The sequence below is a fragment of the Oncorhynchus tshawytscha genome, linkage group LG09 (genome assembly GCF_018296145.1).
Source record: "Oncorhynchus tshawytscha isolate Ot180627B linkage group LG09, Otsh_v2.0, whole genome shotgun sequence".
Classification (NCBI taxonomy): domain Eukaryota; kingdom Metazoa; phylum Chordata; class Actinopteri; order Salmoniformes; family Salmonidae; genus Oncorhynchus; species Oncorhynchus tshawytscha.
Window position 1 is genome coordinate 69,053,723 of NC_056437.1, and position 22,547 is coordinate 69,076,269.

Here is a 22,547-nt window from a genome sequence, read left to right on the forward strand (position 1 = left end):
ACTGATGATATTTCAACTCCACAAGCCATTATCCAATATTCTGTACACTAAGGAAGGAGACTTGTTGTGACAGTCTGATTAGGAGAGACTTGCACATTTTCTGCTGCTTGTCAGCAGACCTGGTTTCAAATAGTATTTGACATGTTTTGCTCTAGTCTGCCTGGAGTGCCAGATGGGATTATATGGGCTATTCTACCGCTCAATTAAGCCAGACAAGCTCAGATAAAGTATTTGCAATGATTTGAAATAGTGTTTGAACCCAGATCTGTTTGCCAGGCAAGGGGATGTATAGTATCTGTATGCTGACCTGCGTCTGACCGGGAAGCCATTTATCTGAGGATTGGGAGAGAGGAGGAAGGGGGTGTAATGGTTTAGGCTCTCCTTGTTAGAATGGCCTGCAGATAAACTACTAGAGCTACAGCTGTTCCTGTTTCTTCATGGCTCCACACAAACACGCGCACACACACACAGCTAATTAGGACCTTCCTGCGTGACCCATCCCCTGTCACTGCCAAAAACTTCCTGTCGTGTCTAATCAGTGCAGGAAATGCTTCTGATGACAACTTGTGTGAAATATATCTAATCACAAAGACCAATTATTTGATGGTGTGTCTCTAACTTTGTTGTTAGCAATGTCTACAGGATACACACAGTATACACAAGCTGTGTTGAAAAAAACCCCCACAAAGCTTCCCCTTGAAATAAGTGATTTCCTTGCCGAACATGTGTCCAGACATGAAATGTGCAATGTTGTTTAGTATGTATCATATTTCATACTGATTTGTGTGTTAACAGCAAGCATTGTGTGTGTGTGTGTGTGGGGGGGGAGGGGGGGGGTGTGTAGTGTACTGTATGTACTTCATATCTGAATTCCTCTAGATAGTGTATCACTGGGTGGGAGAAAGAGGGGAACAGAGAGAAGCGGACAGTCTTTTCAATGATGTCGTCATTACATTATCAACGAGGAAGAATCCTGATTCCTTCGAATGTTAATCAAAGCTTTGGCTCTTGTGTAGTTGACTATGTCGGTGGCCCAAATGGCTCCCTATTCCCTATATAGTCCCCATAGGGTTTTAGTCAAAAGTATTGCACTATGTAGGGAATAGGGTGTCATTTGTTTGGGATGTAGCCTAGTTCTTCTCTGTATACAGTATGGAGTGGTTGTCTGTCTGTGAGTGCTCAGACTCTGTCCATCTCTCCTCTGCCTGGCTGGGACCGTGGGAAACAGACAGTCTATGGTGGAAAGATAGATCTGTTGGTTCTGCTATGTGACCGCCATGGTGTGAAACCTCTACTCTGGGAGAAACCGTGTGGCATTTATTGAGCGGAAAGTGCAACTTTGTGCTTTCTCAAGACTTCCTGTACATGCAAACAGTTTTAGCTTGTTACTACTAAGTGTGATTCAATATTAAGAGGTCTTATCATGTGATACACTTACTATGAACCACAAATACTTCCTACCATCATCAACACATCTCCTGATATTCATCCCATGATCGTGTCAATATAACACCAATGACTTGACACCAATGACTTGACAAAAATGACTTGACACCAATGACTGTCAAGAGGAATTCAGTACCATATTACCACATTCTGCATCCAAATCTTAGGAAGGCCTGGGTTTGAATACAGTATATTCCAACCATAGAATTAGGAATTAGTATGACTGGAATGTGTTCTATACTGTAAACTAAGATGCATGAGGTGCCAATGTATCCTCCAAACACATGCTTCAAGGGTATTACCAAGATATTCAAATTGTAATTGAAATATTTTCATTAAAAACGTTATTTTGATGAGTTTATTCATACTATTTCATCCTTCCAGAAGATATAGTCCCCACACAAATCTAGGGTTGCTACCCAAGCCGACTGGTCATTTGTTCTATCGGTTCGGTTGCTAGACACAGTTGTTCAGTCTTTTTGTTCTGTATCTATGGACACGTCCCTGTCGTTCGTTCTATATGTTCCATTGCCATACTGGCGGGCAACGTTCTTATCCCTTGCTTGCTAGTGTTTATAATAGCAATAAGCTACCTCAGGGTTTATCATATATGGGCAATATACCACAGCTAAGGGCTATATCCAGGCACTCTGCGTTGCGCCGTGCTAAGAAAAGCCCTTAGCCATAGTATATTGGCCTTATTGCTTAAACATATCTACGGATCTCAGGGGGTTTCACATAAATTCACCTGCTCTATGACTGTCAAGTTCCGTCTATTCAAACTCAATGTGACAAGATCTGACCATCTAGGATTCCCTGCCAGGTTTGTGTTTGGAGTGTATTCAGTGCAAGTCGTCCATGTGTTACCCTGACTGTATGAAGTCTGACAGAGTAAGTGTGATATCTCCACCTGTCCAAAGAAGATGTTGCTTTGATCACGCAGGCAATCCTTCCTTAAGAAATCGTACAAGTGCATCCTCGAAAAGATAAGGCGTGTAAGTAAGCAAACATTGTTGGAACATAACAAGCAGTGATTTGGTTGTGAGGTACATGTGATTGCCTGTTGTAAGCGTTGAAACATGAAAATAACATGAGGCTACAGTTTGTATACTGCATTTTTGTGGACATTAGGTCGAGACATTGTCCTCTACTTAGAGACAGTCATAATGGTTATAACCTGATGATGTTGCATCATTGGAATACCTATTTGTAATTGGATCAATCAATTACAGAATTTTAATTGAACTGACACCAAAGAGCAGTGATCCTCACCCTTTTCATTATGTACTTCAAAGTTCAAACCATTTCAAGTTCCAAAGAAGAATTGTCACTGACTCAGGACTGATGTATGGGGAATTCTCCGGCAACTACAACCCTTCCCTCAGTCTGCAGTAGTGAAAGGCTAAGAGCTTACAACTGCCAAGTTGCAAATGCAAATGCAAATGCAAATGCTGGTACTGTATAATGGTTATAACCTGATGATGTTGCATCATTGGAATACCTATTTGTAATTGGATCAATCAATTACAGAATTTTAATTGAACTGACACCAAAGAGCAGTGATCCTCACCCTTTTCATTATGTACTTCAAAGTTCAAACCATTTCAAGTTCCAAAGAAGAATTGTCACTGACTCAGGACTGATGTATGGGGAATTCTCCGGCAACTACAACCCTTCCCTCAGTCTGCAGTAGTGAAAGGCTAAGAGCTTACAACTGCGGAATAAGATCTTTGTTGCCCTTTTGGGAAAATTCCCCATTGATTATCAACATGACACCCTGGCTCTGTCCAAATAGCACCCTATTTGCTATGCACTACTTTTGTGCATTATGTATGGAATAGGGTGCCATTTGGGACATAACCCAATGCGCAATGTGGCACTGTCTACACTTCCTGTTTCCTGTCCGTCCCCTATTAGGGCCCCTGGGTGGGATGGAGAGTGTGGGAGGAACTGATAAGAGTGCCCGGATGTAATAGGAACAATCACTGCAGTACAGGACAGAGGACAGAGTTTCATTACATAGGCCTACTACAGTACTTGCATAAGAAGGGTTTGGTTGGGATTTTATTTTAAGAAACTCCTCCCTCAAATCATGATTTTGTTTGAGTCTGGTGCCACTGATATGTTACGTATACGGGAAGTGAGTTGGTAGAGTTAGTCAGAGAGGAAGAAATAGTTTTTTTTATGATCACAGGGATGAACATTGTTTGGAAGTTTAATCTTGATTAGCGCTTACTTCTTCATTGGGGTTATATAACCGACTTCTTCTTCTTCATTGGGGTTTTATAACCGACTTCTTCTTCTTCATTGGGGTTATATAACCAACTTCTTCTTCTTCATTGGGGTTATATAACCAACTTCTTCTTCTTCATTGGGGTTATATAACCAACTTCTTCTTCTTCATTGGGGTTATATAACCGACTTCTTCTTCTTCATTGGGGTTATATAACCAACTTCTTCTTCTTCATTGGGGTTATATAACCGACTTCTTCTTCTTCTTCATTGGGGTTTTATAACCGACTTCTTCTTCTTCATTGGGGTTTTATAACCGACTTCTTCTTCTTCATTGGGGTTTTATAACCGACTTCTTCTTCTTCATTGGGGTTATATAACCGACTTCTTCTTCTTCATTGGGGTTTTATAACCGACTTCTTCTTCTTCATTGGGGTTTTATAACCGACTTCTTCTTCTTCATTGGGGTTATATAACCAACTTCTTCTTCTTCATTGGGGTTATATAACCGACTTCTTCTTCTTCATTGGGGTTTTATAACCGACTTCTTCTTCTTCATTGGGGTTATATAACCGACTTCTTCTTCTTCATTGGGGTTTTATAACCGACTTCTTCTTCTTCATTGGGGTTATATAACCGACTTCTTCTTCTTCATTGGGGTTTTATAACCGACTTCTTCTTCATTGGGGTTATATAACCAACTTCTTCTTCTTCATTGGGGTTTTATAACCATGTGCATACCAGTATTTCGTACACTACCGCCAACTACTGGGCTTGGGTGTGATGATACTATGGAGGTGTTCTAGACTCTGCACTCAAGTCTACATGAATGGAGGAAGGAATATATTGCTAAATGAATTACAGTTTTTTTCTGGACAGCTTTTGAGTAAGTTGGAGAGGGTGAAGCTTATTCCCCAGGGATGTGATCGTTCTTCTAAGCATTTGCCTTTGATGTTCATAGGTTTGACAGTGAAGGAGGATTTGATCTGTAGTTTCTGCTGCAGGACTTTTGAGAGAGTGATTGAGGCCATTGTGTCCTATTTGTAGATGGGTGATTATGGTTTCTGATCGTCTTGAGAGTCCTTTGTGGTTATTGCTGATTGAAACCAGTCAGTTGTATTTATATTCCAGTCAGTATTTATTTATTTATGAAACCAGTGAGTTGGATGTTGTATTTATATTCCTTCCTGTTCCCACTTCTGTCCATTTTTTTTGCCATTTGTCTGTTATTTTGATTCTGATGAGTGACTTCATTTCCTGATTTTAACTTTGGAACTATGATGTTGGTGTCGTCATGTAGGGCTCCTTCATCTGCCATCTCGTTCCCAGGCACCCCCACGTGAGCTGGGACCCAAGGCAAGTTGACTGTTATGGCTTGGTGTAGAATTTTTTTCTGGGTGAACTGTATATCTGGGATAGAATATCTGAGATGTGTCTTGTCACCGGGTCCTTGGAGCCGTCTGTGTAAATGTGTGTTTGCGACCTGTTATTGTGACCTTACATGTCCTGCTGTCAGCAGTCCTACCACCCCTTTATCCTCTCCTTCCAGAATCATCTCCAGTAGGCTAAAGGGTACTTATCGGTGTGTAAAAAACAAACAAGACATTTGTGGTGTCTGGTTTGCTTAATATAAGGAATTTGATGTTTAGCATTTACTTTTTAATTTTACTCAAGTGAGTATTTTTTTTTACACCACTGTACTTACAGTAAGTACATTTTAAACCAGATACTTTTAGAATTTTACTCAAGTAGTATTTTGCTGGGTGACTTTCACTTTTAATGTGGGAAACATTTGACAATTGCACTGGTTTAACACCTGCCAAACATAGAGCCCAGAATCAGTTTGGTGAAAAGGTGACATTAAATATCGGGCAGAAAGATGATTCATTCATTCATTCTGATTTTTTAGGTTGTTACTCACTCATAACCATTTCACAAATGCTACTCTGAAGTAAGAGGTGCGTTCAAGTCAAATCAACGTTTTTTTTTTCCAGTTTTCAGCCAGCAGTAACTGTCACAGCAGCTGCTGCCTGGTGTGCCTGCTCAGAAGAAGGCTGTGGGAAACTTCTACAATGGTTGAGAGATAGAAGGGATAGAGAGGAGAAGAAGTGAGGGATAATGTGAATTATTGAAGGAAAAAAACAAGAGGAAGGACAACGATAACCTGGCTTTGTGATTCTGAAACTAATTCTGAACCCGTAACTCAGTCAGACATCATCATCAAAAGCATTCCTATGGGAAACCTCACAGAGAGAGAGATGTGCCTTGGGGGCATACACTGTCTACTACAAGCATTATTATGCGAAATTACATGGCATTCTTCTAAGAAAGATCAACATAATTAAGTCATATGGGAGTAATCCTTAATGACATCACAGAACTCTGCTCATAAACTTTTCGACTACTATAGACAGTGAGAACAGTGTGTGTTGTTATAACAGTTGTTCAGCGTTATTCAAAGGTTATCATACACTCCGTGTATCCAACTGCAAATGAACTGTATTGCAGAAGAGCAAGGTTAAGGTTAAAGCGCATGTTTACTTTTTTATTTTGCAATTTGTCTACCATCCATGATTATTCCAATCACCACTTTCTCCTTGGGGCACTATAGACACATTTACATATCATATTCTAAACTCCCACACTACTTGGAGATACACTGTCTAGACTAGAGAATAGGCCACTCTATGCTGTCTGGCAAGGATTCTCACAATGCATAATTGCAATTGCTCTATTGGTAGTCTGGAGCTGTCCAACCTGTACCGTAACACAGTACATGTAAACCTGAGACACTCCAATTAATATGATACATTACGTTTCGTAGGGTGTGTATTCATTTGTGGATGTCCATCCTCCATTATGTATGATATTTTACGATGTTGCAATTCGTACAATATGCTAAATGTATGATGTGTTGTGAATGATGTGTTATGTCTTATGTAACAATACCAAACGTAACATATTATAATTATTTGAGTGTCCGGATTTAAATTTACTTTGTAATGTCTAGTGTATGAGACCAGGCTGAGCTGTCGTGCAGACAAGGTGCCTGCGCGCGCTCAATTTAATCTCGGTACAACCTCCCAATGATTTCATTTATGATGACCGCACTACACCCCGGAAGAATGACTAATGAGAGCACTGTACAGTGAGCACGTTTGAGGTTCAATCGGCCGTATGTGGTTGTATGTATTTGACGACAGAAGGGAAAGGGAACGGAGCGGAGAGAGAGAGGGAGGTAGGGTAGAGTTCGTTGAGGGCTGCTCAGTGCGCACGGTTATTTGACTTGAGAGAAAGATTCGAAAGTCATTAAAAAAATACAACAAAGTCTGCATTTGAACAACGGATGTTAGAGAAGAAAATATAATAAGGAATTCCACATGGCAATCTTTCAACTACTCCGGTTTTCTACGAATACCTACTATCTCCTGTTGCTTGTCCTGTTGTGCACAGTACATATTCTTCAGGGGTTCAACCTGGATGTGCGGTTCCCTGTTGTCAAGGAAGGAAAGACCCCGGGAAGTCTCTTTGGGTTCTCGGTGGCACTTCACAAACAGATGGTGGGAGAGAAAAGATACCTGTAAGTGTTGTCAAATGTTAGATTTGATCAATCTTGCTATTCTAGAATGTGCACAGGCAAGATAAAGGGAAATAATATGGCTTTGCATCTGTGGATGTCAAACTACCTTTCAGTACTGTAAAGGAAAACTGTAAATTATAGATGATTTTGGGTATTATCAACAGTAAAAGTAGCACACTGTAAATTATGGTGCATTGTGGGAAAATAATTGCTTTATTTTGAATGGTACTGTAATTCCAGCCCACAGAAAACAGTACCATACATTATGCTGTGTAAACACTTTACCTAGCAGCCACCCTGCTTGCACATATTCCTTGTGATTACAGTAAAATACTGTGATTACGGTAGAATTTACATTTCTTACAGTATAATACTGTACATTTTATGCCATTGTACTGTGTTGTTACATAGTACTTTATTTGATACTATATATTCTAGTAGGTGTACTGTAATATGAAACACATACATGTACTTGCCACTGAGCTGCCTGTAAGTTACTGTCCAAGTCGCTTCTCCGTGATTTAAGTTCAGCAACAAACACTTCAATCTGTCTAGCTCTGGAAAACTCTTATAATGCAGGCTAAATGTCACATTAGGATCGCAAATGTCTACTGGAGTTTTACCAGGCTACAAACATTTTGAGGTTTGTACATTCATGCAATTTATAACATAAACCATGGTACCATCATAAACACATTTGCACACACAGGCCTAAGCATGCACATGCAACAGGAACAGTAAAAACATGGTGCTGGGGATATAGTTTATCCCCATGCAAAGGTGTGGATAAGGTTCATTCTGTTCAGTAAATGATTAATCTCCATGTCTCAACTACACAATAATCATGACTCACAGTCTGACAGAGTAGGCTAGGCTCAACCAGCTCATGGAGGTGGGTGACCATTCATGATGGTACTTGTCTTGAGCAAGGAACAACAAATGTTTGCCAGTATTGGTCAGGCTTGGTGATAGTGTAGCTGGGGGCCATGCAAACTGATAAAAGTACACAGAGAACAAACATTTGTAACTAAGATATATTTTTTGATGTTTTATTGAGGGTATTTGATATACATCTCCTTTGGGTGCCACCTGTCTTAAATGCCCCGAATGGAACCACAAAACGTTTCATTAAACCTTTTGCGTCTTTATGTCCCCGGAGGGAAATGATTAGAGCTTCCCAATAAAAACACAGACTTTTTCTTTGGTGGGCAAAAGCTGAACATCGGAATGCGTTCTCTGACCTAGAAGAACATCAAATCCAAATCAAATCGAACTTTATTTGTTCACATGCGCCGAATACAACAAGTGTAGACCTTACCGTGAAATGCTTACTTACAATCCCTTAACCAACAGTGCAGTTCAAGAAGAGTTAAGAAAATATTTACCAAATAAACTAAAGTAAAACAATAAAAAAGTAACACAATAACATAACAATAACAAGGCTACATACAGGGGGTACCGGTACCGAGTCAGTGTGTGGGGATACAGGTTAGTTGAGGTAATTTGTACATGTAGGTAGGGGTAAAGTGACTATGTATAAATAATTGACAGTGAGTAGCAGCAGTGTAGAAAACAAATGAAGGGGGTGTAAATAGTCCGGTGGCTATTTGATGAATTGTTTGGCTTGGGGGTAGAAGCTGTTAAGGAGCCTTTTGGTCCGGTACCGCTTGCCGTGCGGTAGCAGAGAAAACAGTCTATGACTTGTGTGATTGGAGTCTCTGACACTTTTATGGGCTTTCCTCTGACACTGCCTATTATATAGGTCCTGGATGGCAGGAAGCTAGACCCCAGTGATGTACTGGGCCGCACGCCCTACCCTCTGTAGACCCTTATGGTCAGATGCCGAGCAGTTTCCATACCCGGCGGTGATGTAACTGGTCAGGAAACTCTCGATGGTGCAGCTGTATAACTTTTTGAGGAAATCTGGGGACCCATGCCACATCTTTTCAGTCTCCTGAGGAGGGAAACGTTTTGTGTGTGCCCTCTTCTTGGTGTGTTTGGACCATGATAATTCATTGGTGATATGGACATCAAGGAACTTGAAACTCTCGACCCACTCCACTACAACCCTGTCGATGTTAATGGGCCTTTTCCTGTAGTCCACGATCAGCTCCTTTGTCTTGCTCACATTGAGGGACAGGTTGTTGTCCTGGCACCACGCTGCCAGTTCTTTGACCTCCTCCCTATAGGCCGTCTCATCGTTGTCGGTGATCAGGCCAACCACTTTGTGTCGTTAGCAAACTCAATGATGGTGTTGGAGTCGTGTTTGGCCACGCAGTCATGGGTGAACAGGGAGTACAGTAGGAGACTAAGTACATACCCCTGACGGGCCCTCATGTTGAGGATCAGCGTGACAGACGTGTTGATGCCTACCCTTACCACCTGGGGGCGGCCCGTCGGGAATTCCAGGATCCAGTTGCAGAGGGAGGTGTTTAGTCCCAGGGTCCTTAGCTTAGTGATGAGCTTCGTGGGCCATATGATGTTGAATGCTGAGCTGTAGTCAATGAACAGCATTCTCACATAGGTGTTCCTTTTGTCCACGTGGGAAAGGGCAGTGTGGAGTGCGATTGAGATTGTGTCATCTGTGGATCTGTTGGGGCGGTATGCGAATTGGAGTGAGTCTAGGGTATCCGGGAGGATGCTGTGGATGTGAGCCATTACCAGCCTTTCAAAGCACAGCATGGCTTCCAACGTGAGTGCTACAGGGCGGTAATCATTTAGGCAGGTTACCTTCGCTTCTTTGGGCATGGGGACTATGGTGGTTTGCTTGAAACATGTAGGTATTACAGACTCGGTCAGGGAGAGGTTGAAAATATCAGTGAAGACACTTCTTTCTGCACATGCTTTGAGATCACATCATGGTAATCCGTCTGGCCCTGCAGATTTGTGATTGTTGACCTGTTTAAAGGTCTTGCTCACATTGGCTACCGAGAGCGTTATCACACAGTCATCCAGAACAGCTAATGCTCTCGTGCATGCTTCAGTGTTGCTTGCCTCGATGCAAGCCTAAAAGGCGTTTAGCTGGCAGGCTTGCATCACTGGGCAACTCGCGTCTGGGTTTCCCTTTGCAGTCCGTAATAGTTTTCAAGCCATGCCCCATCCAACAAGCGTCAGAGCCGGTAAGTAGGATTCAATCTTAATCCTGTATTGACGCTTTGCTTGTTTGATGGTTGGCATAACAGGATTTCTTATAAGAGTCCAGATTAGTGTCCTGCTCCTTGAAGCGGCAGCTCTAGCTTTTAGCTCGATGAGGATGTTGCCAGTAATCTATGACTTCTGGTTGGGATATGTACGTCCGGTCACTGTGGGGACAACGTTATGACTGAGGTGGTATGCTCTTCAATGCCATTGGATGAATCCCGGAACATATTCCAGTCTGTGCTATCAAAACAGTCCTGTAGCTTAGCATCCGTGTCATCTGACCACTTCTGTATTGAGCAAGTCACTGGTACTTCCTGCTTTAGTTTTTGCTTGGAATCAGGAGGATAGAATTATGGTCAGATTTGCCAAATGGAGGGTGGGGGAGAGCTTTGTATGCATGTCTGTGTGTGGAGTAAAGGTGGTCTAGAGTTTTTTTCCTCTGGTTGCACATGTGACATGCTGGTAAAAATTTGGTAAAACTGATTTAAGTTTGCCTGCATTAGAGTCCCTGGCCACTAGGAGCGCCGCTTCTGGATGAGCATTTTCTTGTTTGCTTATGGCCTTATAGAGATAGTTGAGTGTGGTCTTAGTGCCAGCATCGGTGGTGGTAAATAGACAGCTACAAATAATTTAGATGAGAACTCTCTTGGTAGATAGTGTGGTCTACAGCTTATCATAAGGTACTCTACCTCAGGCGAGCAATACCTTGAGACTTCTTTAATATTAGGTATCGCGACACCAGCCGTTATTGACAAAAAGACACACACCCACCCCTCATCTTACCAACCTTACCAGATTTTTCTCTGTTCTGCCGATGCATGGAAAATCCCACCAGCTCAATATTATTTGTGTTGTCCTTCAGCCACGACTAGGTAAAACACAAGATATGACAGTTTTTATTGTCCCGTTGGTAGGATAATCGTAGGTCATCAATTTTATTTTCCAATGATTGCCAGTAGAACGGATGACAGTGGGAGTTTACTCGCTTGCCTCTGGATTCTCAGAAGGCAGCCCGATCTGCGCCCTCTAATCCTCCATCTTTTCTTCACCCAAATTACGGGGATTTGGGCTTGTTCCCAAGAAAGCAGTATATCCTTCTCGTCGGACTCGTTAAAGGAGAAAGCTTCTTCCAGTTCGTGGTAAGTAATCGCTGTTCTGATGTCCAGAAGTTATTTTCAGTCATAAGAGACGGTAGCAGCAACATTATGTACAAAATTTGTTTAAAAAAGAAAAATTACAAAGAAAAAAACTAACAAAATAGCACAGTTGGTTAGGAGCATGTAAAACGTCAGCCATCCGCTTCGGTGCCATCTTATCAAAGAGGCTTTCAGCCAAATATAACGGAGTGGCACCACAAGACTCTGTTAGCCTGCTGAGCTAAAGCCTGGATGTCTTCAGGCCTCAGCCACAGGCAAGGTCACGAATCACGTGATCTTATTCCACCGGACCATCTCCGTTACACACATAGTGGGCTATGCCCTATCCTGGTCATGGGCAGCTACTCCCCAAGTGTGTCACCTCATCATCCAATAGTCCAGTATTGAATTGTATTTCTTCCCTCCGACCCATTAACCAGCTCTCCCAGTCCTTCCAGCTCTGATTTAGCTGGGCATTTAATTGGAGAGTCCCTCCAGAGTTGGAGAGCAGCTCTCTTAAGGACCTAGGTGGAAGATGACAAAGGTTAAGAGAACGGAATTGTAATATCCCATAACTGTTTGCGAAAATGAATTTGTTTGTTTTCTAAGGCAGCCACATGGAATTATTACAGTGTCTTAACCTTGTCATCTTCAACCTGGTTAAGGACGAGTAATTATAGGCTTCCTGGGAGTTTGTCCCCCGTCCTCCACAAGCCACCAATCACCTTTAATGGCCCACAAAGTTCCGCTGAGACCTGAGAGTGGACAAAGCGATGTGTCATGTATTTTTTTATGTCAATTTCTTTGCTGTTTCTGTGGAATCAATGGGCTGGTACAAACCGGATGCCCTTGTAGTGACATCACTACATGTTAAACGTACCTTGATTTATTTGACCAGTGTTTGAGTGGCCAGAGTGTGGTCAAGGAGAGAGTTGAAGTGAGAGTGCCACACCTGTGCACGCATACACACATATATACACACACACACACACACACACACACACACACACACACACACACACACACACACACACACACACACACACACACACACACACACACACACACACACACACACACACACACACACACACACACACACACACACACTCTCTCTTTTACTCACTTGCATACTTACTTTATTTCACACATTTAGAAAACCCTACACAGACTTGCCCACAACATGAGCCTACTGAGTCACACAAATAAGCACATTTACTTAAAATGCAGACACTGTTACTGTTCAAATGCATATCCAAATTGCTCCCAGCACTCAGACAATTGCCTCTTGTATAATTCCCCTGGGAAGATGCCTGGTCTTGGCTTTAGCAATCCTCCACTTTGTCCTCTGGCTGGTTGCAGTAATAGTGGCAGGAGGAGATGCTTAGCTAAGGCTGTTCTGCTGTAGCCCTAACAGGCCTGGTGGTTGGCTCATAATGCCAGCCCCTCCCTCCCTCAGGGCGGATGGCATGCCACGGATTACACAATAGGGGCATGTCATGCAACAGGCCTGCAGGTCTTACATATAGGCTGTTTTCTTTTTATTACAATGGGATCTGATGCTGGGCATAACACAATCCTGTTTTGATTGAAAGGCCCAACATCAGCGCTGTAGGGAAAATGTGGTGAGTCCCAAGATTGAACATCTCTATCTCTGTGTAGTACGTCCAATATGAGGTCAAACATAATGGAAAAGGGCAGGTAGTTTTACCTAACATCATCCGCAGGATTTTGTTGTGCGCTTGAATCGAGGTAGAATCACATGTAGGACTCTGTATCTTTTATTGTGTCTATCTGTATGTGTGTTTTATGTGTGTAATGTCTTGTTACGATGACTTAACTAAACTGTAAAGCAGTGCACAACTACGTAACCACTCTGTATAGTATACTGTAGGCCTGTGTATATGTGAACACTACCCACACAATCCTGACCATTTGACTTAGAATCTCCCATTTGACACAGACACAAAGCATGTCTCAAAATGTGGGCAAACTATTTAATTATAGGCCGCATGCACGTATCTTCCTCAAAATTATTCATAAAAGGAGGGCTGTGGATAGTTTTCAGTCAAGTAGGAGCTTTGTTAAAAGGGACATTTTCAAAATGTTTCAACTTCATGTTCATCATCTCCAGCACCACCCCAATATCAACATATGTGGAAATGCCACGTTTCTATGTTTTGTAGTAAAAAAAAAGAGAGAGGACGATTTGTGTTTCCAAGGACTTCATCAACCAGTTAGTAGACAATTAGTTGGCAATGCTTTACTCATAATTGGTTAAAATCACGATGCACACAGAGGATGTCATTGGAAACACTTATATCCCCCCACAAACATAGAAACCAGCCATTTTCACACATGTTGTAGCTGGAGATTATAAATATGAAGTTGAAAAATTGTGAAGTAAGTCAACCCACTATTTGTTTGATGTGTTTCTTCAGTTGTGGGTTGTCTTCAGCAAAGCCTCAGTGGGTGATGAGACTGTGCCAAGTTAAGTCATTTGGAAAAACATCTCAGCCATATTAACATGAATTATGGTGTCGGGCTGAACCAGTAAACACAATGCACGGGCCGGGCCGTACGCAATTCATTATGATTTCGTAGAATATGATGTTAGCTCATGTCCCTAACACGCACCCCCCTCAAAATGTTGCATTTATGCCGGTATTCATCTTAGGTTGAACTTGTCAGTGATTTATTTTATTGCTCTCATTCGGTCATTTTAGTTGATACCTCTGCCTCTCAGAGTCTTTCACGAGTTCATAGCAGCAACATCCTTATTGTTAACCAGATGTGATGAGCCGTTTTTGTCGTTTAGGTCTTGTCCCCTCCACACATTCTTGTGTAGTTGCCCACGCCATCTGTGGAAGACACCTGGAAGGTGGTTTCATACACGACGTAACAAAATGACCGTAGTCGAGTAGCCCTTTAAAGAGAAGTGTCTTATGATATTGAGACGAGATATGGGGAACGGAAAATGTGCAGCTCTTCATGTGATAGGCCATCTAAGGGCAAGAGTCTGTCCTGGTCAGGTCATGTTGTCAGGAAAATGACCCTAGCCTTAATGGTGTCCTCCCTGTATTGTGTGACTGTGGCTGGGGGTTATGATGGTATTATGTGGCCTGGATGGATGGGTCTGTCTGAAGGCTTCCTGGTTGCTGGTCCGGGAAGGAGGAAGAGTCTTGACTGGGTTCCTGTTGTATGGTCCCCTAGGAAAAGGCTGTTCAGTGTCTGCAGAAAAGACATGAGAACACATGGCCTGGGGGGGGCCGGGCTATTATTGTTTGGGCCAGGAGGTTTTTCCTGACCATATGACCTCACCGAGAAAAACTACTGTCCAGTTTCCTGGTCTGGAAAACCAGTTTCCTGGTCTGGTTGCTTTGTGTAACCCCGGCCAAAACACAGATCTGAGTTCGACTTTTGGCAACACAATGGTTCTGAGGCAGCACTTGCGGGTTATTTCTTCGTAGAGCTGCTGTTGCATAGCCCTATGGGTTTGATGTGGGTGATTTGGGGAGGTTGGGTGGGGTTCAGAGGGTTTTGTTGGGGATGTGCACGGTATGTCCTCAGAGACAAGGCACAACACAGCCTGGAGAAGCTTGTATAAAGCACAGAAATCTGGATCTTACTGCAGTAGATGGGAATGAAATCGTGAGTGCACTGAGAAGCAAGGCTTGCTTTCAATTTGACCGGTCTAGAAAAGCCGGGGTCTGCCAAGTAGTTCTTAATAGAGAGAACTGAGGCAATACATTGGTAACCCAATTATTTATCTTACAAAGGTCACTTACTGTACAGGGAAATTACAGTTATACCCCTACACTTCATCGTTTGTATATATTTGTGTTCAAATGTGTGTGTGTGTGTGTGTGTGTGTGTGTCCTGTCCGTGTTATCAATTGTCATATCATCTGTAGGCCCAAGGGACTGAAGAAGTGTTATACTTCATGCACAAACTATTTCCCAAATCTCTGTTTGAGTACCCTCAGCCGCTCCATGTATTTGATGTATTCCAGACCACCTAGCACACCTGATTCAACTGATGAAAGGCTTGGTGATTAGTTGTGGATTAGATCAGGTGTGCTAGTAATGGATTTCATCAAATAAGTGGAATGGCTGGGAGTACTCAGCGAGATTTCCTCATTAGGAGATCTGTCAGACAGCTCCAGGAGCTAGTTGGTTCTCTGAATCAATAGGCTGATCGATAGTGTCGTCCCCCACACAGGCTCCGACTGGAATGCAGCTCTAATTAGAGAAGATCAGTTCTGACGACTGACAAGCCGGTCTCAGATCCGTGTTGGATTCAAGTCAAGTGACACACAACAAGTCTTGTCTTACAAGAGGGTTACAGTATTAGCGGTATTAGTACTGTAGGAATTCGAGCAGTCAAATCAACCCTCAGATGAATGTGTCGAGGCATTAATAATGTGTTTAGAATAACTCATGATGCAACAGGGAACCATCAGGGCAAAGGGTAATACTGTGCTTGGCTCAGATCCAGCTGCTCCAACATCTCTATCCCTGTAAAGAGATGATGAACTTAACTGGTTCAAACCATTCAATAGAAAGAGGCTACAGCAGCTATTGCGTCAGCTTTTGTATCCCAGCAAAACATTTGGTTGAAAGAGGTACAGTACTAACGACAGTAAGGCAACATTGTTTTTGTTTCCTAAAACCCTCCATTTGCTACAGAGGTTTACCACCTGTTTTAATGAAAGATAAGGAATGGTTGCGAAATATGTGTTGTATTCATTAGCACATGGTGTTAACCTGTTTTTTGTTTATATGTATATATATTATTTATTAATACATTTCTACCTGTTTTTATGTAAAACATTTTTTTTTTTATACACTTAACTAAAATGATAAACAGCTGTTATAGCTGTGGAATGAATTTTTTGTATATTGTAGTTTGATATTTAAGTGATAATGCACTCAAAGTCGGTGTTTGAAGGATATACTGGCACGGGTGTTCATAGGCCCGAGACGAAGTCAAGGGCTGGAAAACCGTGCCAATATATCCCCTAAACACCGGCTTCGAGGGCATTATCACTTTTATAGAACAGGTTACCAACATATTCAAATAATGATTGACATATTTTCATTAACTTGATTTTGATTAATTTATTCATACTATTTAATCCTTCCACAAGATATAGTGCTGACACAAATCTAGGGTTGCTATCCAAGCCGGCTGGTCGTTCGTTATATCGGTTCGGTTGCTAGAGACGCAACCCAGTTGTTCAGTCTTTTTGTTCTGTATCTATGGATGCGACCCAGTCTTTCATTCTAAATGTTCCATTGCCATACTGGCTGGTAACGTTTGTATCCCTTGCTTGCTAGCTAGCCAACTACGGCTAATTTACAGTCACGTCAAAAAGCTGCCAGACTAACACCAAAGTAACACTTAAATGCAAATGCTGCTTTCTGTTGACATTTATTTGGATACATCCATAACAATGAGCTAATGAGACGCGATTTCGCCTGGCATAGAAAATGTGCTCTCTCGTCAGGACACTGTTGTTCAGAGGAGCTAGCCAACAACACAGCTAACACAATCACTTCAAACTGCAGCTGGAAGAAAGACTGTGAAATAGCTGCACTTTGGTTCGTTTGACCTTTTTTCAATTTACATTTCTTTGTATATATCCATAAAAATTATGCTAGCTGACTCATGATTTCTACTGGCTGAGAAACACTGCCTGCCTCTGTCTCTCGTCCCGACTCATGACATGTTCATTACTATGGGACAGCTGGAGAAAGAATTTGAATATTGAAACAATGTTGCAAATGTTGGAGAGACAGACAAAGTCTAAAAGAAATGTGAAATAATGTCTAGATGCTTTTCATAGTGGAGATCGAGTTTATAAATTGCTTGGCTGGGCTGTTGAGACAGTGGATTGCGCAGTCAGGTGGAACAGAGTAAATAGACATTTTAACATAATAGGTTTAGCCGGTGGTAACTTGTGGAATAGACACTGGCTGGAATGCGGTTTTAACCAATCAGCATTCAGGATTACACCTACCCGTTGTATAGCATATACCGTAAGTGCACCAATTGTCTTAGCGCTTCGTGTCTTGAAGTTCAACTCCCTTGTACTGATACTGAACTGTACTTAAGCCTGCTTCATCTGTACTTCAGTCGTGATAAAGCTTTCTAATTCAGTGACCATTGAGACCCTCATCTGAACTGGATAAGAGTTGACATGCAGGTCAATGGAGGGTCTTTGAGAACCTTAAACACATTATGGCAGCTGAGCCTCTCTCTCTCTCTCTCTCTCCTCGCCTTTATTCCACCTAATTGAATGAGCTTTTAATGGAAATCCATACGTAAACCCCCACGCCATATCAATTAACTGCACCGTCTGACCCAGATGAAAAGTACATGTGTTGTGGTCCATCCCTCCAATAATCTGCTGTAAAATTGGCAGAGTGAATTTGGCTGACGGAATACGGTCTGTTTTAATTCAGGACTGGGAAGTAGCTTATACATCCTGTGCGTAGGCTGGTAGACTGCTGTGTTTTTTGTTTAACAATGTCACTGCTCTCCCACAAGTCTATCGCCAATGGACTACTGAATGTCAAATATTCTTGCCTGTATAAATTTGTGTTAGGACCAGTTGGACTCAAATGACAGATTTCTCAAGTCAGTGTAACCTACAAATCTCTAATATTTCTTTAAGGACATGTTTTATACATATAGGATTATAAGAATTATCATCACTAGATTCAAAGACATAAAAAAATGAACGCATAGACCAATACCATTTTTTTTTTAAACTTTTGCCATCTAAAATGATGTCCAGGTTAAAGTTGTGGTGGTTTAAGTCAGGGACATACCATTATGCTTATGTCACCAGTGCTGTCATGTCAGGAAGTGCAGAGGAGGAAATCCCTTGGGTCCTTGACCCCAGGGGATGTGAATGGGAGTGATTTACTCACAGAATGAAAGGGTTCCCTGTAGCCTGATTACGATTGGGTGATTGAAATACTTGTCCTTCAACGACTTCCTTTTCAATGGGTGCTATTACTAATGCTAGCGTCAGCAGACCTATTCTCCGTTTCACTTAATTGGTTGGTCTCAATGTGGAGCGATTTGACAACTCTTTTGCTCATGCTTATCTATACATTTGAGACAAAACCAAATCCATACTTGCATGCTGTTGAATCCTACCCATATTTGTCTTGTGTTTTAAGGTACCAGATCATTTCTCTAAAGTATAACATAGTAATTACAGCAACGAACATTTAAAACGGCTGACAGTGTTGACATCAATTAACGGGCTAATGATCCCAATTGGTGTGGTACTACACTTGAACCTGCTTTGGCCAGGCTGAGTCGGGTTGAGGTGGGCTGTTTGTAACATCGCTGTGTCAGGTGCTAATGAGAGGCAGATGCATGTTAAAGGGACAGTTCACCTGTTTTTAAAATTCACATTTATTATTTCCAGCACCATACCAGTGTCTACCTTCCAATATGGGGGTAAAAAGTGAAGTGCCCGTTTAATGCTCTGTGGGGGAACTGGAGAGATTCGAAACGTCACTCCAACAGGAAGCACCTGTCAAGTTAGGCTTCCGGCCCAAACTGCACCCTGGTCAAAAGTAGTGCACTATATATAGGGAATAGGGTACCATTTGGGAGGTATAATAGTAACTCAAGAGGATGGACAGGGCTCCGGCTCTGAGTGTTATAGGAAGCAGACCTTTCGTGGTCGGTTTTGCTGTATCAACCAGAACAGACAGAAAGGGACATAACTCATTGAAATGTCTGACCTTGTTTGACTGTCTGCTGTGGGAGTAAAGATTCTTCACGTTCTCCCTGTTTCAAAGGCTCCTTTTTCATGGCCTCGGTGGTCACGTTCACTGTATCAACCGCAACAGAGAGAACGGGAGATAGTAAGTCATACAGTTGGCTGATGTTGCTTGACTAGTAGGCAATATGTCTACTGTCGGGGTAAATATTCCAGGTTGCCTTTACAAAAAGGGATTTCTAACCTCAGGGGTCTTTTAAAAATAATGGTTAAATAAAAAGATTCTTGACATTCTCCCTTTACAGAGAGGCTCCCGAGTCCTCCAGTTTGTCGGTTCCTAAATTTAAGGGGAAATTGGATCTGGCGAGTCCTCCCGAGCTTTCTTTCCAACATGACATAACTGAACGTGAGAGACACCCCGCCCCTTATTACGAAACCCAGGTGGGGAGTTCAAAGGTTGTATTTGGCATGCCACGTTTTATTCCAGACTTCCACAGCAGTCAAAATGTTTACACACTCCCTTCCACTTCCACCACTGTCGGTGTCGCGGACATAAAAAGGTTCCGGTGGAGGAGTAATGTGACCCCCGGAAACTTTTTAAGTCAATGAAAGCTTTATACGCACACTCTCAGCCCTCTTGTCCTGCAGACAAATCACCCATTTCCTTCATAGTAACCCATTCTTTCCGGTCTTGGCTGTAGTCTGTAACAGACCTGGGTACTATTTGAAATCATTTCAAATACTTTAGCTGTACTTGATTGAGCTTGCCCCTTTGCCATGGAAACAATAGAAAAGTCCCTAAATTGCAAACCCCTTCCATATGGCTCTCCAGGAAGACTTATGTAAAAGCACTCTTAAGTAATCAATAGATTTCAAATAGTATTTGAAACCAGTTCTGGACTGTAATAGGGTATCCTGTCCTGTCCTACAGCACCATGACGATGACTTCCCCATATGGTGATTGAAAGAATTAAATCGTTTTTTTAAATTTATTTTTTTAGCTCATGTTACTTTGGTGGACTGCTAATCAGCTACCGGGATGTGGTTTTTGTAGTGGTCTCATTGTGCTCCTACATCACACCTGGTCTGTACTTCTGTGCTCCCTGTTATTGTCTACTCATTATTAGGCCTATTCATTGTATTCGCGTATGGTGTGATGATCGTTTCATTGATTTTCATCCGTTCAAACGTAGCCTACAGTATGTTAAGATTTAAATCATGATTTGTTTCTGAGCATCGGACAATTCATCGTGTCATGTCTTGGCGTGAAGTCTAGTCTCGACAGTCCACTCCAGTGTTTCTCTGTTTCTCTGGACAATAGCCAAGTCCAGGGTCGGGTTAGCTGACACTTTGATGTGATAAATTCCAGACTGTCAACACAAGGGGCAGAGTTAGCGGGGTTACTTCCATGAACACTGCTGTACCTGCTGTTGATTTGACAGCTCTGTGAGAGACCTGAGCTACTTCACACCATGTGATTTAGTCACCATGTGGCTTGTTGATGTTGTGCACTCAAGATACCTAGCTATGACATTTTGATCTACCGTCATCTGAGGAGAGACTGATTTCATAATTGTTTTAAAACTATGAATTACAGGATAATACAATGATAACACAAGTATGTATGTTTTATTATTTAGTCCCCCAACCCCCCCCCACACACACACAAATTCTGTCTCCTTCCATGCGTTGAGGTAAGACAGCCAACTAGTGATTCATCATGTTTACAGGTTCATCAGACACCACCTATAGATCTGACAGACTAAACATGCTTATTTTAAAAGTCGCTTAAAACAACAAGGTAAGGGGTCAGCTCATTAATGGTCTTTATTGGTAGATATTATTTAAAATGACCTTAGGGCTAAAACATCATTGGCATCTACATTTCCAGCGATTTCTCTTTGTGTGTGAGTGCGTTCATCACGACAGACAGACAGAGGCATATAGTCAGGTTAATGGTTCTGACCGGCAGTAGTATTTGTTTTCAAGAGAGTCGATTCCGACACCAGGTAATTCCACATAATGAATGAGATATACACGCCTGGCTTGTGTTTCACTCTGGACTCCAGCCGCGTCTGCTGTCCGACTTGATTTAGTCTGTCTATTAGTTAACACACAGGTTCTGAAGACTCTCTCTGTATTGCCTCAAAATATCAACATGTCCGTCTTCAAAGCATACCCTGTTCATCCAACATCATTTGGATGAGGCTTGATTAGCTTGATGGCAAATGGGCAGAAGACCTCGTCTTGTCCTTGAAGGCTGTGCGACACACTGTGATGCTGGAAACACTGCTGTGTGCTTCCTGTGTACGTGAGGTCTGCGAAAGCTACAGCATCATCTCTCTGAAGTTCGGACTGATGTCATTTTCACTGCCACTTAACTTTCCATTCCCCCCCCCGTGATGTGATGGGTGTGTGGTATCTCTGTTCTGTTTGCGGAGACCAAACTGGACATGGCATGTCATCGTGTTTTCCGTTGGGGCGTATGCTACTTCAACGTTTGCGACGGCAGCACTCTGTGTTCCTTTTGGTATATCCCTAATAAAAATTCAATGTGCATTTTTGATTACTTTCTAATACGTTACATTTACATTCTTTTAGAATCTCTGTGAGGGTCAAGATTTAATTCTTTATTCATGTGGGAAGCCATGTAAACCAGTTGCTGTTTTAGATGGTTTTTTCTCCTTCTGTGAAACAGATTGATCTTGATCTTGTGTCTTCAATCGTGTTGCTCTGTGCAGGAAACACTGAATACACTGGAATGTCTAAAGAAGCCAATCCTGTTGATTGTGCTGAATGTCTTTAGATGTGGCCCCTACATGTTGACAGAAAGGTGCTATCTTTAGTCTCATGTGGATGCATTCGTGCCAGGGGACAATATGGTGATCAGCCGTCCGTGTTGTCTCTCTCTACGGGGCAGTTTCACTTCCTTCTCTCTGTCAGGCCTAGCTGTCGCCGACGACCGTGCAGCAGGTTCCCGGAGCTTATCGCCATGGCGATCTTATATTGCATTGTGTATTCAGGCCACCCTCATGTTGCCAGTTGTTTAGCTACACTTTCAAAGCCAGGCCTCAGTTTTCTCCCTCACAGGAAATATATATAAACCATGCCTTTTTCCCCAAAAGCCATGTTTGAAAAGACCAGGTCACATAAGTTAGCGAATGCTAGTGCTAACATTTTGTTGACAACTATTAGTTATCGGACTACTCTGTGAGAGAGGTGACACAACAGCCATGTTGATGATACAGTACATTACCATCCATCA

General features: G+C 42.2%; 1 protein-coding gene across 2 annotated transcripts in view; it reads left to right on the top strand.

The window, feature by feature from the left end:
* The first annotated feature begins 6,795 nt into the window (after positions 1-6,795).
* Positions 6,796-22,547, top strand: part of LOC112258519 (integrin alpha-3) — a 33,393-nt gene continuing 17,641 nt past the window's right edge. The window contains exon 1 of one of the 2 annotated variants that reach the window (XM_024432938.2): positions 6,796-7,258. In XM_024432938.2, coding sequence (XP_024288706.1) covers positions 7,059-7,258 — 200 coding nt within the window. In that variant the 5' untranslated portion in view covers positions 6,796-7,058. The remainder of the gene's footprint in view (positions 7,259-22,547) is intronic. The other variant, XM_024432939.2, reaches the window with a different exon arrangement.